Below are 21,869 nucleotides of genomic sequence, written 5' to 3' on the forward strand. Positions count from 1 at the left end.
CCATGATGCAGTTTGAGATCATTTCTGTCACCATCTCCTGCCCACTTATAGTCATTCCCTTGTTCTGCTTCCAGTCCCAGATGACCTCTGATGAACTTTATAGATTTGCCCTTTCAGGTCCTTTCATGTAGTTGGAATCATGCAGCAAGGGTTTTCTTTTGTGTGGCTTCTCGCACTTAGCATGTTTGTGAGATTTTTACATATTGTGGCATGTACAATACTTTATTCCTTTTTATTGCTGAACAGTATCCCCAAACCACATTTCGTTTGTCCTTTCACCAGTTGATGGGCATTGGATTATTTTCAGCTTTAGACTGTTTTCAACTTTAGGCTACAGTGTATAGTGAAGTTAACTACAACTTCTTTTCTTTTTTTAAATTGAAATATGATTGATCTATAATATTGTGTTAGTTTCAGGTGTACAGCATGACTACTCAGTATTTTTGCAGATTTTGCCCCTATTATAGGTTATTGCAAGATAATGGGTATAATTCCCTGTGCTATACAGTATATCCTTGTTGCTTATCTACTGTGTACATAGTACTTTGTGTCTGTTAATCCCATACCCGTAATTGTCCATATCCTATCCATTCCCGTTTGAACACCACAGGTTTGTTTTCTGTCTCTCTGAGTTTCTGTTTTCCATTTCCACCTAAAACTTCCTGGGTGAACATGTGTTCTCATTTCTCTCGGTTGAACACCTAGGAGTGCAGATGCTGGGTTGTATGGAAAATTGACGTTTAACATTAAGAAATGACCAAACTATTTTCCACAGTGGCTGCATCATGTTGCATTCCTATAGTCAATGTATAAAGATTCTAATTTCTTCACTCCTTCGCCAGTATTTTTTATTTTCTTTTTTTCCTCTTTGTCATTCTAGTGAATGTGAACTGAAACCTTATGGTTTTAATTAACATTTCCCTAGTGACTAATAATCTTATTATAGAGCATATCTTCAAGTATTTACTAGCAATTCATCTGTCTTCTTTGGTGAAATGTATATATTCAAATATTTTGACATTTTAAGAATTTACTTGTTTATAGCTTATTGAATGTTAATATCCTCTGTTTTTTGATTTTCTAATTATATGTCTTCTCTTGATCAATCAAATGTTGGGCTTTTTTTCTTAGTCAGTCCAGTTAAATGTGTGTCAAGTTTTCGTATCTTTTCAAAGAAGCAACTTTTGGTTTCATTGTTCTTTTTATCTCTTATTTTCTTTCTCATTGATTTTTAATCTTTAGTATCTTCTTGCTTTGGCTTTAGTTTGCTTTTTTCTAATTTTGTGAGGTGGAATTTTAGATTATTGATTTCAGATCTTTTTTTTAAATAATATAGACGTTTACAGCTTTAAATTTGCCTCTAAGCACTGCTTTTGTAGCATTGCATCAATTTAGGTAAGTTGTGTATTCATTTTATACAGCTCAAAGTATTTTAACAATTTTTCTTGTTATTTCTTTTTCTTTAACCCATGGGTTATTTTCATATACTCTTTTTGCACATACATGTACATACACTTTTTTTTTAAGGATTAGGGACTAGTTAAAAGTGAAAATGCCAACCATGTAGTGCTTTTTCTTTTATTTTTACCCCCCCTTGATTTTTAAGACTGGAAATACTTCTTGTAATTCCACATTTTCTCTACCATTACCTAGGGAACACTGACTATGCCAAATGGAGATTACATTGAAGGTTATTTTAGTGGAGAATGGGGATCTGGGATCAAAATCACTGGAACATACTTCAAGCCTAGTCTGTATGAGAGTGATAAAGACAGACCTAAAGCTTTGTGAGTAATGAGTATTAATTATGGATTAATTATGGAATGTTTTGTGTTGTCTTGCTTTTGTAAAAACTGGTTAATATTTCAAATGCAGAACAAGTTTTTAAAGTCTGTTTTTGTAAGCCATGTATAACCCTGAATTGTAAACTGACACTGCTACAGATAGCTAAATCTATAGTCGTCTTAGATTATAGCCTCAGAGCATAAATGTTTAAACTGATGGAAGTTCTGTGTGCAGGAATAATCTTGCTGTTAATGGTACAGGTATCCAAATTGATCGAAAGAGAACCTTTTAAAATGGAAGCCCTGCACAACTTGATTTTGAGAAGTAAAGATCAGCCCTATAAATATAATAGTGGAATAGTATACGCTGCATATATGGGGAAAAATCAAAGTCTCCAACTGTATTGTGTTCTTTCTCTAGGTTTTTGGCACATTTATTTTCCTTTACTGATTCCAGCTTCCACTTTGTTTTTGTATTTTGATAGCATCTCAGATTCTTTGTTTTCATGGGAGCGTGATATACTTTCTGTAGCATGTTTATTCTTAAAGAGTATTTTTAGAACCCACTGCATAATGTATTTTACAGTTCTCATTGTGAGATATGCAAGGCACAGAAACTTCTCTTTTTAGCAGGAATCAGTTTTTCAAAATCAATTCTATATAAATGTTGAAAGCAAAGGAGACAAGTCTGATGTGCTTCATACTTAACAGTTCATACACTTTAGTATCTAATAAACACTAAGTAGCTAAAAATGACCCCTTTACACTTTTTATTCAGTCTTTAAACAACAGAGCCACTATCAACATAGGCAGCTTTTGTCACAGAAGTATTTATAGTTCGTGTATTATTAGAAAGCTTCTGTTCCTTAGGATATTTGCACAAAAATAAGTGATCAATAAAAGGTTGACATAACCTTATTAGCAGGAAGCTTGGAAACCTGGCAGTGCCGGCTGATGAGAAGTGGAAAGCCGTGTTTGATGAATGTTGGCATCAGCTCGGCTGTGAGAACCCAGGCCAAGGGGAAGTTTGGAAAGCGTGGGACAATATTGCTGTGGCCCTGACCACCAGCCGGCGCCAACACAGAGACAGGTGCGTGGATGCCTGCCCTGCATAGAGCCTGGTGGAAGACGAAACCTAAAGCGAGTAGGTTGTTAAGGATTTCCACATTTAGGTTGTAAGTACAATTTAGAAGTCAGTGATATACTTCTGGGTAAGGGTGGATAAAACACACCTCCCTGTGTCTTCTACTGAACTCAACTATTAATATGAAATGCAGGCAGAATACATGGTGAGCTATTCAAAACTCTGAAGAGCACATGGCAGCAGATTATTGGGGAAGAACACGTGAATTCAAAGCGCCACCCAGCCAGTGGAGAGTTTACAAGTTTTTTAACCTCCATGTTCCTCAGCTTGAACTGAGTATAACTTGAAACTAGAAGCACACAGTGTGGTGTAGGGATCCAGAAAAACCCCTCTATTTCTGGCTCAAGATGCCAGAAACTCCTAGAGCTCAGAAAGAGTGGAGGAGGAACATTGGGTTTTCTCTCTCTCCTTCTCCACTTTCTCATGCCTCAGCCTACATGCACTTCTGTGGCAGGACAGCAATGCGCCAGCTGGAGCAGCCAGGAGTACTTGGAGGAGCCAGGACTCTTACGGTGTGGACCCTTCTCCTCCCTTGATGGATCATCAGGTCCAGGAGTCAGGGCCAAACCTTACTGCTGTGTTGGCTTCCCTCTCTGTCCTCCCACCACTTAATGGAAGTGGGTAATTTCAGGCTGGAAGACTTACCTACAGGGGGAATCAGAAAATGCTGGGGAGGTCATGGAGAGAGAGGAACTTTGGAAAGCAACCCTGATAAGTTGTTTATGAACTCCTGGACTCACCCCATACCTGTTCATGTGTGGATTTGATTCTAATTAGCTAAGCAGTTTCCACCTAGGTCCCAGACTGACACTTGAGTGGTACGCACGGAACAGACCCAGACAGGCCTACATAGTCTGTGGGAAGTGGGCTATCACTGGAACCACAGCCCACAGACAGCAGAAACAAAAATACCAGCTGTTTGAGAGACTCCTAAGGTCACCTGCACATTCAGTGATTCACTAGAGGAACTCATAATATGACTCAACATATGGTTGTACTCACAGGTAAGAGTTGTTCCAGCAACACAGTAAGGCTCCACGGCTGATCATAAGGGAGGAAGACACAAGCAGAGTCTGGAGGAATCCATGTGGAAGCTTCCCGTGCTCTGCCTCTTCTCTGAGGGGTCACACACAGCACACTCTCCCCCAGGCAGTAAAATGCAGCCACACAAACACAGTATTTCTGCTCAGTGAAGCCCATTGGAGATGAACTGCCCCAGGTTTTTATGGAGACTGGTCACATAGGCATCTTAAGCCTACCAGCTACCAAAATCCCACAGTCCCAGACGGAAGCACATGTCCACCGTAAATCAATTTGTTAATACAGTTTACAGGCAGCGCCACAATACCCTTATGTTAGGTAATGCTTCATATTCGTATAGGAGATTTAGTTCCCAGGTGCCACCCAAGGGCCAGCTTCATAAGCAGGTCCTTGTAAAGACAACTGTTTCAATTCTATGTTTACTATCTTTTGGATCTCAACATCCTCAATAGGATATAAACAGGACCCAGAATCTCATAGTATAATACTCAAAATGTCCAGGAAATAAACCAGAATTACTTGGCAATCAAAGAACCATGAAAATCTCAACTCATTCAGGGAAAGATAATCAACAGATACCCATGACCCGCTAATCTAGATTTTGGAATTATATGACAAGAACTTTAAAGGAGCTATTATAAAAACATTGATGTGAGCATTGTAAATATCCTTGAAACAAATGTTAAAATTGTAAGTACCTGAAAAGAAATAGAGGATATAAAGAAGAACCAAATCAAAATTTTTGAAATGAAAAATACGGTAAGCAAAATTTTAAAAATCACTGGATGGACTCAGTAGCAGATAGGAAATGACAGCAGAAGAGTCAGTAAACTTGAAAATAGACTAATAGAAATTATTTAAGCTGAACAACAGAGTGTGAAAAAAAAAGTGAACAGAGCTCTAAGGACCTGAGTGTCTAATATTTGTGTCCTTGGAATCCCAGAAGGAAAGGAGAAAAATTGCAGAGCTGAAAAATATTAATAAATAGTGATTGAAAACTCCCAAGTTTGGTGAAAGGCCAACACATAAACCTGCACATTCCAGAAGCCAAACAAACTTCATCCTAGAAAAAACCAGATATCTGTGCACAGACAAGTCATATTCAAACTGGAAGAAAAAATCTTGAAAGCAGCTACAGAAGAATTATGCATCGCAAATATATGGCAATAGCAGTTCAAATGGCTGCATCTTTGTTGTCATAAACGTTGGTGGCCAAAAGGAAGTGGCACAATGGTTTGGAAGTGCTGAAAAAAAGATTACAGGTGTACTTTTCATTTCTTTCTTTTTCTTATTTTCTTCCTTTTTCCTGCTTTTCTTTTCCATCTGCCATTCTTCATATTTCTGTATGTAACTTAGCCAGTCACTTCCACAAGCACTGATAAGCATTTGAATCTAAAGAACTTGCTAATCCCTGCAGTATAGAAAGAAAGTTTGGTTTTGTTTTTTCCTGTATTGGGGATCAGTGGAAATTGATTATGGTGTTTCATTCATGACGTTTATGATTTTTATCTCCTGTTGTATCAGTGAAGGAAATGGAAACTCCCAGGATTGATTAAAGCTTGGATATGTCCTTATGGGATGTAGTTGGTCAGCCTTTGCTGATAGAGCCCCTGGGCCAAGACATTGAGACTTGAGTCCTCCAGTTAACCTTGTTAACTTTTGTTGGGTATTTCCAAGAAGTGAGAATGAATGAACTTTTGTATAAAACCACATTGCTGCCACAAAGATCTTATTTGTTCATTGATACTATTAAAATAGTATCACTGTTAATTGTGCACTGTTTCTGATTTCTCATTGATTGTAATCTAATGATAGAGTGCCAATAGGAAAAATGTCAGTTGATGACTAGTGTGTGTTTTGTCTTAACCTCTTCATCGGAAGCTTCCCTTTACCCATTGTGTGCGTATCCCACCACCTGTTGCAGTGTCCATCTTGAGCCCATTTCCATTTTATCCTTTGCCCTTTGATTTGTTCTCCTTCATTCTTTAGCTCTCCCTCTCCCCTTTGTTCCATTTCTATCCTCACTCACAAGTCTGTCACCGGTTTTCTGTTCAGGCTATTACACATGCTACATTACAGTATTTTACAGCAGTATTACAGTATTTTTCAACACCAGGGTTTATGTTGGCACAACATTTTCATTAATTTATTGTGGTTTGTGTGGAGTAACATTAAGTGCTATTTTGAATAACATAAATCTAATACAGGACAGTTAAAAGTTATAAGCACATTTGCCTGAACACTGTGATGGTTGCTCCATTTCATCCTTAATAGAGCTTCATGTGCACTTAAAATTATCTTGCTTTCTTAAAATATATGATAGGCTTTCTTTTCTCTTTTTGTAGTCCAGAGATACTAAGTCGTTCTCAGACTCAGACACTAGAGAGTTTGGAATTCATTCCTCAGCATGTTGGTGCCTTCTCCGTGGAGAAATATGATGACATTAAGAAATATTTAATAAAGGTAAATGAGAATTGGAACCATACTGGTCTTGTTAATTAATGATAGAACTAACACAGTATATCGTTCAGATGTACTCACAGCTTATTGTTACTCATATCCTGTTTTTGCTTTCTTAATATGTCTTTTGTTAATTCTCCGACTGCTAAGAGCACATTTCCACCTAAAGATTGGCTGATTATGATGGTAGAAATTTATAAGTTTTGTAAATGTTCAAGGGTATTCTGGACATCTAGGGTCAGAGTTTAAAATGGCTTTCTGTTTGTAACATTGCTGCTGCTGCTGCTAAGTCGCTTCAGTCGTGTCTGACTCTGTGCGACCCCAGAGACGGCAGCGCACCAGGCTTCGCTGTCCCTCGGATTCTCCAGGCAAGAACACTGGAGTGGGTTGCCATTTCCTTCTCCAATGCATGAAAGTGAAAAGTGAAAGGGAAGTCGCTCAGTCGTGTCTGACTCTTAGCGACCCCATGGACTGCAGCCCACCAGGCTCCTCCGTCCATGGGATTTTCCAGGCAAGAGTACTGGAGTGGGGTGCCATTAGCAAACTAAAAGTTATATAAAGAAGGCACTCCACCCTCACCCGATGGTCATGCTGTCTTTGCTTCCTTCTCCAACCCTGTGAAATCAGACTACAGTTTAAAGTATGACATGCGTTGATGTAGGGGTGCAGGAAGGAGTATTAGGAGAAATCAAGGGAACTGAACAGTGACTGTTTCAACTCTCATTATTCAGTTTTCTGCAAGGTAACATTTCATGTATTTTTCTTGACATTTAAGGTATGTTATCTTTCTTTTCTTTTTTCCTTTGGCTGGGCCACATGGCATGTGGGATCTCAATTTTCCAACTAGAGATTGAACTTATACAGTGCAAGTGCAGAGTCTTAGCCACTGGACTGCCAGGGAATTCCCTTAGAACCTTTCTTTTAATGATGTTGTTCTATATCAGTATATCCAAAGCTATTTTTCCAAAATGTTAATAGGATTCTTTGATTAAGGATTTCTACTCCATATAATTTGGGTGGAATTAACGCTTTCAGAGAAGTTGAAGTATTTAAATATTCCTGGTCCAAGAAGTAGACTGTTGATGCTTTGGAAATTGTTTATCATTTATGAAATTGTTTATTTTGATTGTTTCCGCTGTTGGTGCACACTGACTGGCTGCATTGGTTCTCTTGCTGCTCAGGCCTGCGACACTCCTCTGCACCCGCTGGGCAGGCTTGTGGAGACTCTGGTTGCAGTGTATAGAATGACATATGTGGGTGTGGGAGCCAACCGCCGGCTACTGCAGGAGGCTGTGAAGGAGATTAAGTCATACCTTAAGCGAATTTTCCAGCTGGTGAGGTGAGAGAGCTTTTCATGTCAGCAGGGTGTGGAAATACTAGTTTACACTCATGCTTGGGTGGCGTCACCCTGAATCTAGAGATTACAGCTTTGTGAGGAGTCATGAATGTTCCCCTTTACTACAGAAATTATTCATCAGGAAAATGGTTTTATGCCACAGATCCTTCAGTAGATTAGTGAAAACACATTTTTACTTTGTGTTCATAGCCATTGTAACTTATTTCCTCTATGCCTTTCTTACTCATTAAGTATAATAAAAGGCTAAAAATAAATTTTTAATACCAATTTTGGTATGATGTATAGGAGTCTTATTTGAAGTTAATCTCTAGGCAAAGTTGTGTCTCTAAAACCTAGCCTAACCTAAAACATGGAGAAAACAAAGTCTAATAGGAAGTTTTATCCGTGAGTATTTATGTTCTGTCAGGCTTCCCAGGTGGTGCAGTGATAAAGAACCTGCCTCCCAGTATAGGAGATGCAAGAGACGCAGGTTCAATCCCTGGGTCGGGCAGATCCCCTGGAGGAGGAATTGGCAACCTACTCCAGTATTCTTGTCTGGAGAACCCCATGGACAAAGGAGCCTGGCAGGCTATAGTCCGTAGGGTCACAAAGAGTGGGACACGACTGAGCACACATGCATTCGTTAGCTACATTGTTAATTTTATCCTGTAAAAAACATTAGTTAAGACTCTTAAGGGAATTGGCATTTTCATTAATAATTGATATGAAGTTTAATTGGTCCTTATGTGGATTAAATAATGGAAATGTGTTTTTACTCTTTTTATTCACTCTAGAGGTGTAACTGTATAATTTTTTTTATTCTTCCTTAGGTTCTTATTTCCTGAGCTTCCTGAAGAGGGCAGCACAATTCCTCTCTCTGCCCCTTTGCCGACTGAAAGGAAATCCTTCTGCACTGGGAAGTCAGATTCCAGATCTGAATCACCAGAGCCAGGGTGAGTAGAGCTGGGTGGAGATGGTGAAGAAAGGGGATGGGAACCAAGTGATCTTACGCAGAGAATCCCAGGAAAAATTCTTTTCTCTAGATCTGTTTCCTTCTTTTTAAAATAGTTTGGTTGGATTAGGTGATCTCTGAGGTTACTTTTAGATCTCAAGTTCTGTTAGCCAAATGCCGTGAAGCTGTAACCACAGATGACTAGGCACAAAGGCTGATGAGCAAAGTAGATCATTTTGCCCAATTCAACAGAGAAGTCAGCCTTAAAATGGAAACACACCAGGCTTTCATTTAGATTTTGAGCCTATGAAAAGAATTCACAGGTGACCCAAGACAAAACTCTGGGGCCATAGGTAAACTTCTCATGTTAACTCCTTAGGTAAAAGAAGTAATAGAACTGCTTCTTTACTCAGAATTTCCCACCTTTACTTTCCACTTCGAGAAAATGAAGCTCCATGTTTGATTCTATATTCAGTTTTAATATTAAGGGTTCTCTGTCTCCCTGTGATGTTTTGTAGCTATGTGGTAACAGGTTCTGGGTTACTGCTTCCTGTCCTCCTACCTCGACTCTACCCACCACTGTTCATGCTGTACGCCCTGGATAATGATCGTGAGGAGGACGTTTACTGGGAATGTGTTCTCCGGCTAAATAAGCAGGCAGACCTTGCTCTTTTGGGCTTCCTTGGGGTGCAGAGGTCAGTACAGTAATGATGAATGGGATCTAGTGGTTTTAACTCAAAATGCAAACAGCATTATCAGGAATTTGGTACTTTGATATTTAATTAAATATATGATTTGCAGTTATTACTTTATTGCCTGTTTTTACCAAAATAGTGATATTTAAAAATCTTTATTTCTGAGAATCTTTAGATGTGAGTTTGAAATCTGATTATTCTTCTGAATATATGTAAATAATTTGAGTTTTTCCTGACTGATATTTTGCAGTTCTTCAAAGCCAAGTACATGCATTCGCATTTTCAGAAAAAGTTGATTGTATTCAGTCTCTGGCATTCTTCTTTCCCTTCTTTCCTCTTCTCTTCCCTCCCTCCCTTCCCATCTACAATTTCTAATTAAAAGTTTAGAAGTGCCCTTTTTTATTGTAAGGCGTTATTTCCTATAATCCAAGGAAACAGTCAGTAATTATACTTTCTAGAAGTGTTATGATAAAGCTGATTACCCCAGCACCCAATAATTATAGATTTGTGCTATTAGAAAAAAGTGATTGAGCCTTAACTGGAAAGTAAATTTTTTCAATGGACTGGTTCAATAGTAAAAACTAAGTAACTGAAATAGTTATTTTAAGTGGGGACAGGAAAGTCAATCTAGTCATTAACTAGTTTTTATGGGACTTAATCTACCATAAGACACAAACACATATTAACAATGTATGGATTCCATTGTAGGAAATTTTGGCCAGTGACCTTGTCAGTCCTTGGAGAGAGTAAAAAGGTATAGTAGATTATGGTTTCCTTAGCAATTATGCTTTTGTTTGTTGTGGGGGATTAGAGATAGCAAAAAAATTTCCATTTTACTTTGATAGTATAGTATACAAGCATAAGTTATTCACTTAAGATGCACATTCTGTGATTGGTGTCATTTATGTTTATTGTCACTGCAAAAGACAGCTTTCTTCTTTGGCCTTTATCAGTCCTTTTTTTTTTTTGCAGGTTTTGCCAACCACGAAAGATGCTTGTTTTGCCTCAGCTGTGGAATGTCTGCAACAGATCAGGTGATCTCTGCTTTGTTGAAAATTACATAAATCAAAGGAGTGGTTAGTTTATTAAGATATTGATGAAATCTTATATTTACCTAAACTCTAGTCCCCCCCACACCCAACCCCCCAAGATGGTGTCAAACTCAGCCTGGCTATCAGAAAGACTCTTGAGACATTTGGGTTACCTTTTACTCTACAAGGCCCTTGCATTTTCAGAAGTGGTGGAGAACCTACCCAGAAATTTATCTACATAATCATATCTTTAGCCAAAGGGAAATTAAGCTGCTTACTCAGAGAAGAGCATGTATTAGGACAATAAAGTTCCATGTGGGTAAAAGGAGGTGCTCTGTGACTTAGTGAATTCTTTCATGTGAACCATTCATAGTTGGAGGCTTCTTTCCTCAAAGAATCATAGGCGTACAGAGGTGATCCCTTCCAGTGACTCCTTTTGCCTTATGTGTCCAGCTTAAGGCACATGAGCCCTTAGAGTATATTGACAAACAGTGTCAAATGGCTCTACTAAGAAAACAACCATAGGCTATATTTTGTCATTTATTTCTAGTTTTTAATTGTTTTTGTTTGTTTGTTTGTTTACAACAGCACAACGTTTACCCCATCAGACAAACTAAAAGTCATCCAGCAGACTTTTGAAGAGATCTCTCAGAGTGTCCTGGCATCACTTCAGGAAGACTTCCTGTGGTCCATGGATGACTTATTCCCTGTTTTCTTATATGTGGTGCTCCGGGCCAGGTGACCAGTCTCTTCTGACTTAAATACATTCAGAAGTAGGACGTACATATAAGCAGAAGTAACTCAATATCTCTTTGTTGTTGGGGCAGGATTAGGAATTTAGGCTCTGAGGTACACCTCATTGAGGATCTAATGGACCCATATCTTCAGCATGGAGAACAGGGTATAATGTTCACTACTTTGAAGGTAAAGTATAGATATTATTTAATATTTTATTATGTTAAAGTCTCTCCTTCATTTACCATATTGTGAATCTTTTATTAACCACCTTCTTTTATATAAAACTTTAATGCAAACATTAAGTGCCTTTAGAGCACATATTGTTAATATTTAAAATATATACTATATTAAAGAAAAGTAGAGTTGGTCAGTCTCAAAATACTAAAGCAAGTTATCCAATCCTCTGACTCAGTAGGTCTGGAATGATGCTTGATCTCAACCTGTGTGTTTATCAAACACATTGGTGATTCTGATTACACTTGTTTGTGTACATTATACTGATCATCAACATATTCTAAATGTCCAGTTGGTAGTGGCTTAGCAAATTAAGATATTTCTGCTTAATGACAGATGTTAAACAACTCGAAAAAAAATTTTTTTGTCTGTTTTAGAATCAGAATTTTACAAAGTTTTATTTCTACTAATTATAAACTAGGCAAAGTAGACATGGGATGGGATAGGGGGACTGGAAAAAAACGGGAAAATATGAAAGTAGCTGATTTTGTTGCGTGCTCAGTATTCATAAAGGAGTTCCTTTCTTAGTCCCATGTGCATTGTTATGTTTATGTAATTTCTTTTAAAGTAAATTTTAAATGGTTTTGAACTTTTCTTTCAGGCATGTTACTATCAGATCCAGCGTGAGAAGCTTAACTAGGCTGCATAACAGCTTGACAACTGGATTATCTATTCAGAGTGTTTCAGCACCATCTGGTGTCTTCCTGTAGCAGCAAAAAAGAACAGTGTTGAAATTAGGACGTTGTATTATTTTGGTTGTTATTTCTGAGCCTTGCTAGTGATTGGAGCTCTGAGCCCAGAATAAAAGACTGTATGGTGGAAAGGGAGGATGGAAAAGGAGGTAGAAATCAGATTGGACCAGTCCCTGGCCTGTGTTAAGTTTCCCAAGTATCATACATCTGCTGTTGGAAAAACGAGGCTATCCCTTTCTATGGTAAAGAGTATACCAGCTCATGAACTTATAAGATAAAATTCTCAGTGTGGCTTCTTACATTAAAGAGGTTGATGAATATTTTTGAGTTTCTGGTTTACCCGCAGTCACCCCATACCCCTTTGCGAGGAACACTTTGTACTTGAAACTATAGTCGCCACACCATGCCTTCCAAAATTCCTTGCAGTCATGTGTGCACCACGCTTCTTTGCTGAGGGAAGGGGAAAGAGGAACTTTTAAGCTGCAATTTTAACTTTTTCTAAGTTTTCCCACCAGGGCATTTATTCGTGATGGAAAGGTTCTGTGAGGTTACTACTTCTACACCCTGACCCCAAACATGGAGCACACCCAAATAGGAGTCTGCTGCCTCCCGATGAGAAAGAACATAGGAATTGTGTTCTTGGATTCCTTACAGTGCTCCAGAGTGGATACACTGGAATTCAGACACTGACTCTGAGCTGCTGTGGAACCTCATTCAACCATGTGCAAACGCTGTGTTCCAGGACCTGTGAGAGCCTGAAGGGCTTTTACATACAAGCTCTTTATTAAAATAGGACTGGAGAGTGGGGAATACGGAAGGAAAGCACTGCCTCCATCCTTGACCCAGTGCTGTGGCTCTTCCCTGTACCTTGCACTGAACTCACAGAGGGGAAGGAAAAGGAAACTCACTCTGGCTTTTCCCATCTCGAAAGTATTGTGACACCTCAGCCTTTTATTGTTTTGCTTTTCACCATTTTTAAATGTCCTATTGTAAGTGGTTGGTTTACACTGTACAAATAACACTAGTAGCTATTCTGGATAACATAGGTGCTCTTCCCCATCTCATCTCCTCTACACCAAGGTGAGCGTTTGGAGTGTCCTCCTCCTTCTTCATGTTAACATCTGCAGATGTTAATTGATTTTGAAAAAGGATCATGGTTTCTGCTCTACTTTATAATCAAGACAAGTGTTTATTAAAATACTGTTTTGGAATGTTGGCTGTAATGTAACAGCAATTTTCATAATAAAAGACATTCATATTTATGAGATTGTTTAATGACTATGAAAGAAATGACACTGGGCCACCTAAAAATTTAAAAGAAATCCAAGTCTGTTATTTGGGGGTGGGGGCTTTGCCAGCTGCATTGTAATCCATGGCTCTTTGTATAGGCCTCAGAGATCCCATGGAGTTTTAGAGCTCTCTTTCTTTAAAATAGACATAAACTTACAGCACCTTTGCTGACAAAAAACAAATTAAATTTCTGACCCTAATAAACTGAGGACAAGGGTCTTAAGAGAAATGGTACTATTATTTCTTTGAATAAGATATATTTTGATAGTTACAAGTTAAATTTTTTCCCTTCCTAAACAGATTCAGAGAAGGGAAAATGGAGGATTTAAAATTCTGGCTAAAAATATTAGACATTAGTTAATTATATACCAGTTTTAATGTTTTCTCGGGTAGCATTTACCAGGATGTGCCTCTCATTATTGGAAAGAGACCAATGCTTAAAGTTTATGTTAAGCACTTTACATTTCCATTAATAATTGTTTTGATTTTGGTATAAAAATGCACAAGTTTCACATTTGGCTTGTAAAGACAAATTTACTGAATGACCCCTTTAGAGGGAGAGAGAGGGATAATTCTAGAAACTGACAGACTTGAAACCTGCTACTGAAGTTCTCAAATGATAGTAGGCTATTTTAACTCTAAGAGAAGAGTTACAATTCATTCTTTTATTGGGAGTCTTGAAAGCCAGTTATTCCATTACTTGACTCTGTATTTATACTTTTCAGAAAGCATATTAAAACTTTAAATTTTCAGTTCCCTTAAGGGGAAAACCTCAAGGATAAGTCGCCAGGCCAACGCCTGCAGGTAGAAATACCTAGCCTTGATGCAGCAGCTTGCGTAGGTCTGACACATATGTGCTATCTGCCCACAGCCCCGTGGGGCAGGTGTTAACCCCTGGATCTTGTAGACAAGCAGAGGCTGGAATTTTCTTACTATCAGAACTGGGACTCCAAACTGGAATTTCCCTACTCTTAATTCCAGTGCTTTTTCCTACTGCAGGTGCCAAAGATGTTATTTCATAGCTGGGCTACTCCTAAGTAGAAAAACAGTTGCAAATTTTTAATAAAGTTAAGTGCTTTTGGTAAAATACACTGTGCTCAAGCAGTCATAAACATATCACATTCCTAGCTTGAACTTCCATCTGCAACAGAGAGTAAAGGAATGCCATCTGTCTAATTTAGGATGAAAGGGCTGGTAAACCTTTCAGTTCAGTTCAGTCACTCAGTCGTGTCCGACTTTTTGCGACCCCATGAATCGCAGCACGCCAGGCCTCCCTGTCCATCACCAACTTCCGGAGTTCACTCAGAGTCACATCCATCGAGTTGATGCCATCCAGCCATCTCATCCTCTGTCGTCCCCTTTTCCTCCTGCCCCCAATCCCTCCCAGCATCAGAGTTTTCCAACGAGTCAACTCTTTGCATGAGGTGGGCAAAGTATTGGAGTTTCAGCTTTAGCATCATTCCATCCAAAGAACACCTTTGGTTGATCTTTAGAATGGACTGGTTGGATCTCCTTGCAGTCCAAGGGACTCTCAAGAGTCTTCAACACCACAGTTCAAAAGCATCAATTCTTTGGCGGTCAGCTTTCTTCACAGTCCAACTCTCACATCCATACATGACTACTGGAAAACCCATAGTCTTGACTAGATGGACCTTTGGTAAACCTTTAACAGCTGCCATTTGGTCTTAACTCTGCCTCGCTGCCAGGGGTATGTACCCTCTCTCATCCTGCTTCCAAATATTCTTCCTGCTGTCGCCTCCCTGAAAATTTTTCAAAAAAGAGGTAGCTCCCACCTGAGATAGAGAATCGATTGTTAGGATCAGAACAGTCACTTAGTAGGGACCTTCCATGAACAGTTTGAAAAGGCAAAAAGGTATCACAGTGAAAGATGAACAGCCCAGGTCAGTAGGTGCCCAATATGTTCTGGAGAAGAGTGGAGAAATAACTCCAGGAAGAACAAAGAAAGCAAAAGCAAAAACAATGCCCAGTTGTGGATGTGACTGGTGATGGAAGTAAAGTCCAATGCTGTAAAGAACAATATTGCATAGGAACCTGGAATGTTAGGTCCATGAATCAAGGTAAATTGGAAGTGGTCAAACAGGAGATGGCAAGAGTGCATGTTGACATTTTAGGAATCAGTGAACTAAAATGGACCAGAATGGGCAAATTTAAGTCAAATGACCATTATATCTACTACTGTAAGAATCCCTTAGAAAAATGGAGTACTCTAATAGTCAACAAAAGAGTCTGAAATGTAGTACTTGGGTGCAATCTCAAAAACAACAGAATGATCTTTGTTCATTTCCAAGGCAAACCATTCAATATCACAGTAATCCAAGTCTATGCCCCAACCAGTAATGCTGAAGAAGCTGAAGTTGAACGGTTCTATGAAGATCTACAAGACCTAGAACTAACACCCAAAAATGATGTCCTTTTCATTATAGGGGACTGGAATACAAAAGTAGGAAGTCAAGAAATACCTGGAGTAACAGGCAAATTTGGCCTTGGAGTACAGAGCGAAGCAGGTCAAAGGCTAACAGAGTTTTGCCAAGAGAACACACTGGTCATGGCAAACACCCTCTTCCAATAACACAAGAGACAACTCTACACATGGACATTACTAGATGGTCAACACCGAAATCAGATTGATATATTCTTTGCAGCCAAAGATGAAGAAGCTCTAAACAGTTAGCAAAAACAAGACGGAACTGACTGGCTCAGATCATGAACTCCTTATGGCCAAATTCAGACTTAAATTGAAGAAAGTAGGGAAAACCACTAGACCATGCAGGTATGGCCTAAATCAAATTCCTTAACGATTACACAGTGGAAGTGACAAATAGATTCAAGGGAATAGATCTGATAGAGTGTCTGAAGAACTATGGACAGAGGTTTGTGACGTTGTACAGGAGGCAGTGATCAAGACCATCCCCAAGAAAAAGAAATGCAAAAAGGCAAAGTGGTTGTCTGAGGAGGCCTTACAAATAGCTGAGAAAAGAAGAGAAGCTAAAGGCAAAGGAGAAAAGGAAAAATATAAGCATCTGAATGCAGAAATCCAAAGAATAGCAAGGAGAGATGAGAGCCTTCTTCAGTGATCAATGCAAAGAAATAGAGGAGAACAATAGAAGGGGAAGGACTAGAGACCTCTTCAAGAAAATTAGAGATACCAAGGGAACTTTTCATGCCAAGATGGGCTCGATAAAGGACAGAAATGGTATGGGCCTAACAGGAGCAGAAGATATTAAGAAGAGATGGCAAGGATACACAGAAGAATTATGCAAAAGATCTTCATGACCCAGGTAACCATGATTTTGTGATCACTTACCTAGAGCCATACATCCTGGAATGTGAAGTCAAGGGGGCTTTAGGAAACATCACTATGAACAAAGCTAGTGGAAGTGATGGAATTTCAGTTGAGCTATTTCAAATCCTAAAAGATGATGCTGTGAAAGCACTGCACTCAATATGCCAACAAATTTGGAAAACTCAGCACTGGCCACAGGACTGGAAAAAGTCAGTTTTCATTCCAATCCCAAAAGCAATGCCAAAGAATGTTCAAACTATCACACAATAGCACTCATCTCACAAGCTAGGAAAGTAATGCTCAAAATTCTCCAAGCCAGGCTTCAACAGTACATGAACTGTGAACTTCCAGATGTTCAAGCTGGATTTAGAAAAGGAAGAGAAACCAGAGATCAAATTGCCAATATCTGTTGGATTATTGAAAAAGCAAGAGTTCCAGAAAAACATCTACTTTATTGACTATGCCAAAGCCTTTGACTGGAAAATTCTGAAAGAGATGGGAATACCAGACCACCTGACCTCCCTCCTGAAAAATCTGTATGCAGGTCAGGAAGCTAAGTTAGAACTGGACATGGAATAAGAGACTGGTTCCAAGTCAGGAAAGGAGTACATCGGGGCTGTATGTCATCACCCTGCTTATTTAACTTCTATGCAGAGTACATCATACAAAATGCTAGTCTGGATGAAGCACAAGCTGGAATCAAGATTGCCAGGAGAAATATCAATAACCTCATATATGCAGATGACAACACCCTTGTGGCAGAAAGTGAAGAAGAACTAAACAGCCTCTTGATGAAAGTGAAAGAGGAGAGTGAAAAAGTTGGCTTAGAAGTCAACCTTCAGAAAACTAAGATCATGGCATCTGGTCCCATCACTTCATGGCAAATGGGGAAACAATGGAAACAGTGACAGACTTTATTTTTGGGGGCTCCAAAATCACTGCAGATGGTGACTGCAGCCATGAAATTAAAAGACCCTTGCTCCTTGGAAGGAAAGAACCAACCTAGATAGCATATTAAAAAGCAGAGACATTACTTTGCCAACAAGGTCTGTCTAGTCAAGTCTACGGTTTTTCCAGTAGTCATGTATGGATGTGAGAGCTGGACTATAAAGAAAGCTGAACACCGAAGAATTGATGCTTTTGAACTGTGGTGTTGGAGAAGACTCTTGAGAGTCCCTTGGACTGCAAGGAGATCAAACCAGTCACTCCTAAAGGAAATCAGCCCTGAATATTCATTGGAAGGACTGATGATGAAGCTGAAGCTCCAATACTTTTGGCTACCTGATTCAAAGAACTGACTCCTTGGAAAAGACCCTGGTGCTGGGAGAGATTGAAGGCATGAGGAGAAGGGGATGACAGAGGATGAGATGGTTGGATGGCATCACCGACTCAATGGACATGAGTTTGAGCAGCTATAGGAGTTGGTAATGATCAGGGAGACCTGGCGTGCTGCAGTCCATGGGGTTGCAAAAAGTTGGAGTGACTGAACTGAACTCAGCGACTGAGTGAGTGAACTGAACTTCCAGAAGGAAATCATCTATCAGTCTCATTATTACTGGATGAAGAGTCTTCCGTTTTTTTCCTCACCATAATGTGAGAAGATTAATAAGGCAGCTTACTCTCAAGTATCAGTTTTTCCTTAGATTTCAATAAAGATGCTATTGTCTATCATGGGGTGTCTTTTCCTGAAGAAGTCAACAAAAATATTCATCTTTTTTTGGTTAGCTATGTGCTGGCCATCAGAAAATACTAAAGTGAAGGTTTGAAAATGATATGTTGGACTTTTCAGTGCAAGAAACTAGTGCTCGGAACATGTAGGAAGATTTGTAACAGGGGAGGCTTAAGAGTAATTTAGTGGTGAGGCGGGGTTAGGCTTCCATGGATTAGATCAAAGAGGATGCACCGAGGTTTTATCTAGAACAGTGAGGTGACTTTGGCACCTAATAGCCCACTGGTATTTCCTCCTAAAGCTTTTCTCTGCATAGGAGCAGCGTTACATGTTTGCAGTCTTGCAGGTAAGAGACCCAGCCAGATGACCCCCAGTTACCAGAAGAGATCCATTAATACAAATGTCTGTCCATCTGTCAATTTTTAAGAGCTAAAAATTCTCAGTGATAATTGAATGCTTTAGTTGCATCATATCCTAAAGTCTATGGAGGATTTTTTGATTTTGAAAGAGCAGGTTTTGCTTTGAGAAACCCTTTCTTAAGTATGGAATAATGAATTGCTGTGGAGACTAAGTAAAGCTGAACATTTGTCTTAGTCCCAGTCAGTAGCCTTTTGACCCAGAGGAAGCCAGCCATTTTTGTGCAGGCCGTTTCTCATTGTTAAGTTTCAGGTGCTTTTTTCAGCTTTGTCTAGTAGAAAGCATTGTTTTGAAAAATAAGCATAATATGGGTAAGGATTGTGGCATTTAATAATAATCACTATATTTTTAAAAGTTCACATATATTGATTTTTAAAGTAACATTAGGGCGAATTTCTTAGGTGTCAATAACACTAATGCAGCTTCTAAGTTAATGGTAAGAACTGGCCGTGCTTCCTGTGTTACTTAGCTCAGGATTGCCTATGGTTGGCTATTACAGTCTCAATCAAGAATTCTCTTCCTCAAGACAGAAATAGATTAAGTCTCAGCTGACGGTCATAAAAAGGCAGGCAAGGAAAGGACATCACAATCTTTTGCCAGGGACTAGCATGTTTCAGGACTAAACATAAGGGGAAAAAAAGGAGGAAAACGTTTGTCTTTACTACTTGTGAAATCTACTGGATACCCCACTGAGTGTCAGATTCCTTATCTGTAAGATCGCATTTGTTTGCCTCAAGGATCGGTCAGCCTCGATCCAGGTCTTGACCAGGAATGAGGCTGAAGGCAGTATTCTTGCAGGGAAAATCCTGGACAGAGGAGCCTGGCAGACTGCAGTCCTTGGGGGTGCCAAGAGTCAGATGCGACTGAGTGACTGAGCACACACGCACTTTAATAATTAGAACTCACTGTAGGAACCTCCTATAAAGGCTTCTCAGGTGGTTCAGTGGTAAAGAATCTGCCTGCCAATGCAAGGGACATGAGTTTGAACCCTGGGTCAGGAAGATCCCCTGGAAAAGGAAATGGCAACCCACTCCAATATTCTTGTCTGGGAAATCCCATGAACAGAGGAGCCTGGTGGGCTACAGTCCATGGGGTCACAAAGGAGTCAGACGTGACTTAGCAACTAAACAACAGTGTCAGAGAATGTTTGGGCTTCCCAGGTGGCACTAGTGGTAAAGAACCCGCCTGCCAATGTGGGAGACAAAAGAGACTCAGCTTCGCCCCTGGGTCAGGAAGATCCCCTGGAGGAGGGCATGGCAACCCCTTCAGTATCCTTGCCTGGACAATCCCACGCACAGAGGAACCTGGTGGCCTACAGGCCATGGGGTTGCAAGGAGTCACATGACTGGTGTGACTTGGCACACACGCACATAGAAACCACAGTCTGTCTGTAAGTTCCTCTCACAGTTTCATCTCAGGAGTCTCCAGTCTCCAGTGTCCCCATATGCTGCATGGATAGGCCTGCTTGCGCACACTGTCATCTGGGCATTAAATATGGAGGAACTATGGCTCACCCACAGTGCACACATAGCATCATTGTCTCATTCATACTGCCTTACCAAGAACATACAATTTGTGAGAAGCATTTTAAGAAGTTGCCCAAGTATGATGGCTTGGTGTTAGACTCATCTCTTTGCTCTGAATTTTGTCTGGCAGGCACCTCATCTCCCTTTTCAAACCCTACCTTGGAAGTGCTCCCCTCCAGGGAGGAAGATGAGTCGTATAAGCAAATGTTGTGCTAAATGTTTCAATAGAGGCTTAAAAATTGGAATGCAGGAACAAGGCAGGATTTAAACCGAATTGGGGCTGGGTAGGGTGGGTGGTGCGGAGCAAGGCAAAAGTTTATGATGTCACGTTTTGGCAGAATCTAGCAAACTAGAGAACTTCAATGTGACTGGGCAAGAATGCGTATGGAAGGTCTGTCTAAGATTTCATAACAGCTTTCTGCTTTGCTCTTCTCACTGCCTTAGAATTGAGAGACTACACGATGATCTGTCTTTTCCTAGACATCCTCCCTGAGTCAACCCCACAGTCTGTCTAGATTCTAGACAGTGGTTCTCAGCCTCATCCGATTCAATACTCACGTCTTTAACAACTAATGTGAAATGCTCCTTTTAAAATTCTCCTCCTGTAACAAGTACTGTCAGTGCCCTACACTTATCCCTTTTGGTGCATTCTGCATCTACACTCTCTGAATACACACATGAAGCAGGCTGGAAGGCCCAGAAGTAACATTTTCTGGGGAAAACCCTCAACCCGTATCTGGCAGCATTCAGTTCAGTTCAGTTCAGTTCAGTCGCTCAGTCATGTCCGACTCTTTGCGACCCCATGAATCGCAGCACGCCAGGCCTCCCTGTCCATCACCATCTCTCGGAGTTCACTCAGACTCATGTCCATCGAGTCGGTGATGCCATCCAGCCATCTCATCCTCTGTCGTCCCCTTCTCCTCCTGCCCCCAATCCCTCCCAGCATCAGAGCCTTTTCCAATGAGTCAACTCTTCACATGAGGTGGCCAAAGTACTGGAGCTTCAGTTTTAGCTTCATTCCTTCCAAAGAAATCCCAGTTTATCTCCTTCAGAATGGACTGGTTGGATCTCCTTGCAGTCCAAGGGACTCTCAAGAGTCTTCTACAACACCACAGTTCAAAAGCATCAATTCTTCCGCACTCAGCCTTCTTCACAGTCCAACTCTCACATCCATACATGACCACTGTAAAAACCATAGCCTTGACTAGACGGACCTTAGTCGGCAAAGTAATGTCTCTGCTTTTGAATATACTATCTAGGTTGGTCATAACTTTCCTTCCAAGGAGTAAGCGTCTTTTAATTTCATGGCTGCAATCACCATCTGCAGTAATTTTGGAGCCCCCCAAAATAAAGTCTGACACTGTTTCCACTGTTTTCCCATCTATTTCCCATGAAGTGATGGGACCGGATGCCATGATCTTCGTTTTCTGAATGTTGAGCTTTAAGCCGACTTTTTTGCTCTCCTCTTTCACTTTCATCAAGAGGCTTTTTAGCTCCTCTTCACTTTCAGCCATAAGGGTGGTGTCATCTGCATATCTGAGGTTATTGATATTTCT

General features: G+C 40.0%; 1 protein-coding gene across 3 annotated transcripts in view; it reads left to right on the forward strand.

Annotated features, from left to right (window-relative positions):
- ALS2 (alsin Rho guanine nucleotide exchange factor ALS2) overlaps positions 1–13,369 on the forward strand; it is a 60,291-nt gene extending 46,922 nt beyond the window's left edge. The window contains exons 24-34 of one of the 3 annotated variants that reach the window (XM_040228794.1): positions 1,654–1,787; positions 2,707–2,874; positions 6,315–6,432; positions 7,611–7,768; positions 8,596–8,718; positions 9,236–9,412; positions 10,121–10,166; positions 10,385–10,446; positions 11,032–11,181; positions 11,271–11,367; positions 12,017–12,682. In XM_040228794.1, coding sequence (XP_040084728.1) covers positions 1,654–1,787; positions 2,707–2,874; positions 6,315–6,432; positions 7,611–7,768; positions 8,596–8,718; positions 9,236–9,412; positions 10,121–10,166; positions 10,385–10,446; positions 11,032–11,181; positions 11,271–11,367; positions 12,017–12,055 — 1,272 coding nt within the window. In that variant the 3' untranslated portion in view covers positions 12,056–12,682. Of the gene's footprint in view, positions 1–1,653; positions 1,788–2,706; positions 2,875–6,314; positions 6,433–7,610; positions 7,769–8,595; positions 8,719–9,235; positions 9,413–10,120; positions 10,167–10,384; positions 10,447–11,031; positions 11,182–11,270; positions 11,368–12,016 lie in introns of all 3 variants that reach the window. The other 2 variants (XM_040228793.1, XM_040228795.1) reach the window with 2 other exon arrangements.
- Positions 13,370–21,869: the final 8,500 nt, after the last annotated feature.

The sequence above is a fragment of the Oryx dammah genome, unplaced genomic scaffold (genome assembly GCF_014754425.2).
Source record: "Oryx dammah isolate SB20612 unplaced genomic scaffold, SCBI_Odam_1.1 HiC_scaffold_27, whole genome shotgun sequence".
NCBI classification, from domain to species: Eukaryota; Metazoa; Chordata; class Mammalia; order Artiodactyla; family Bovidae; genus Oryx; species Oryx dammah.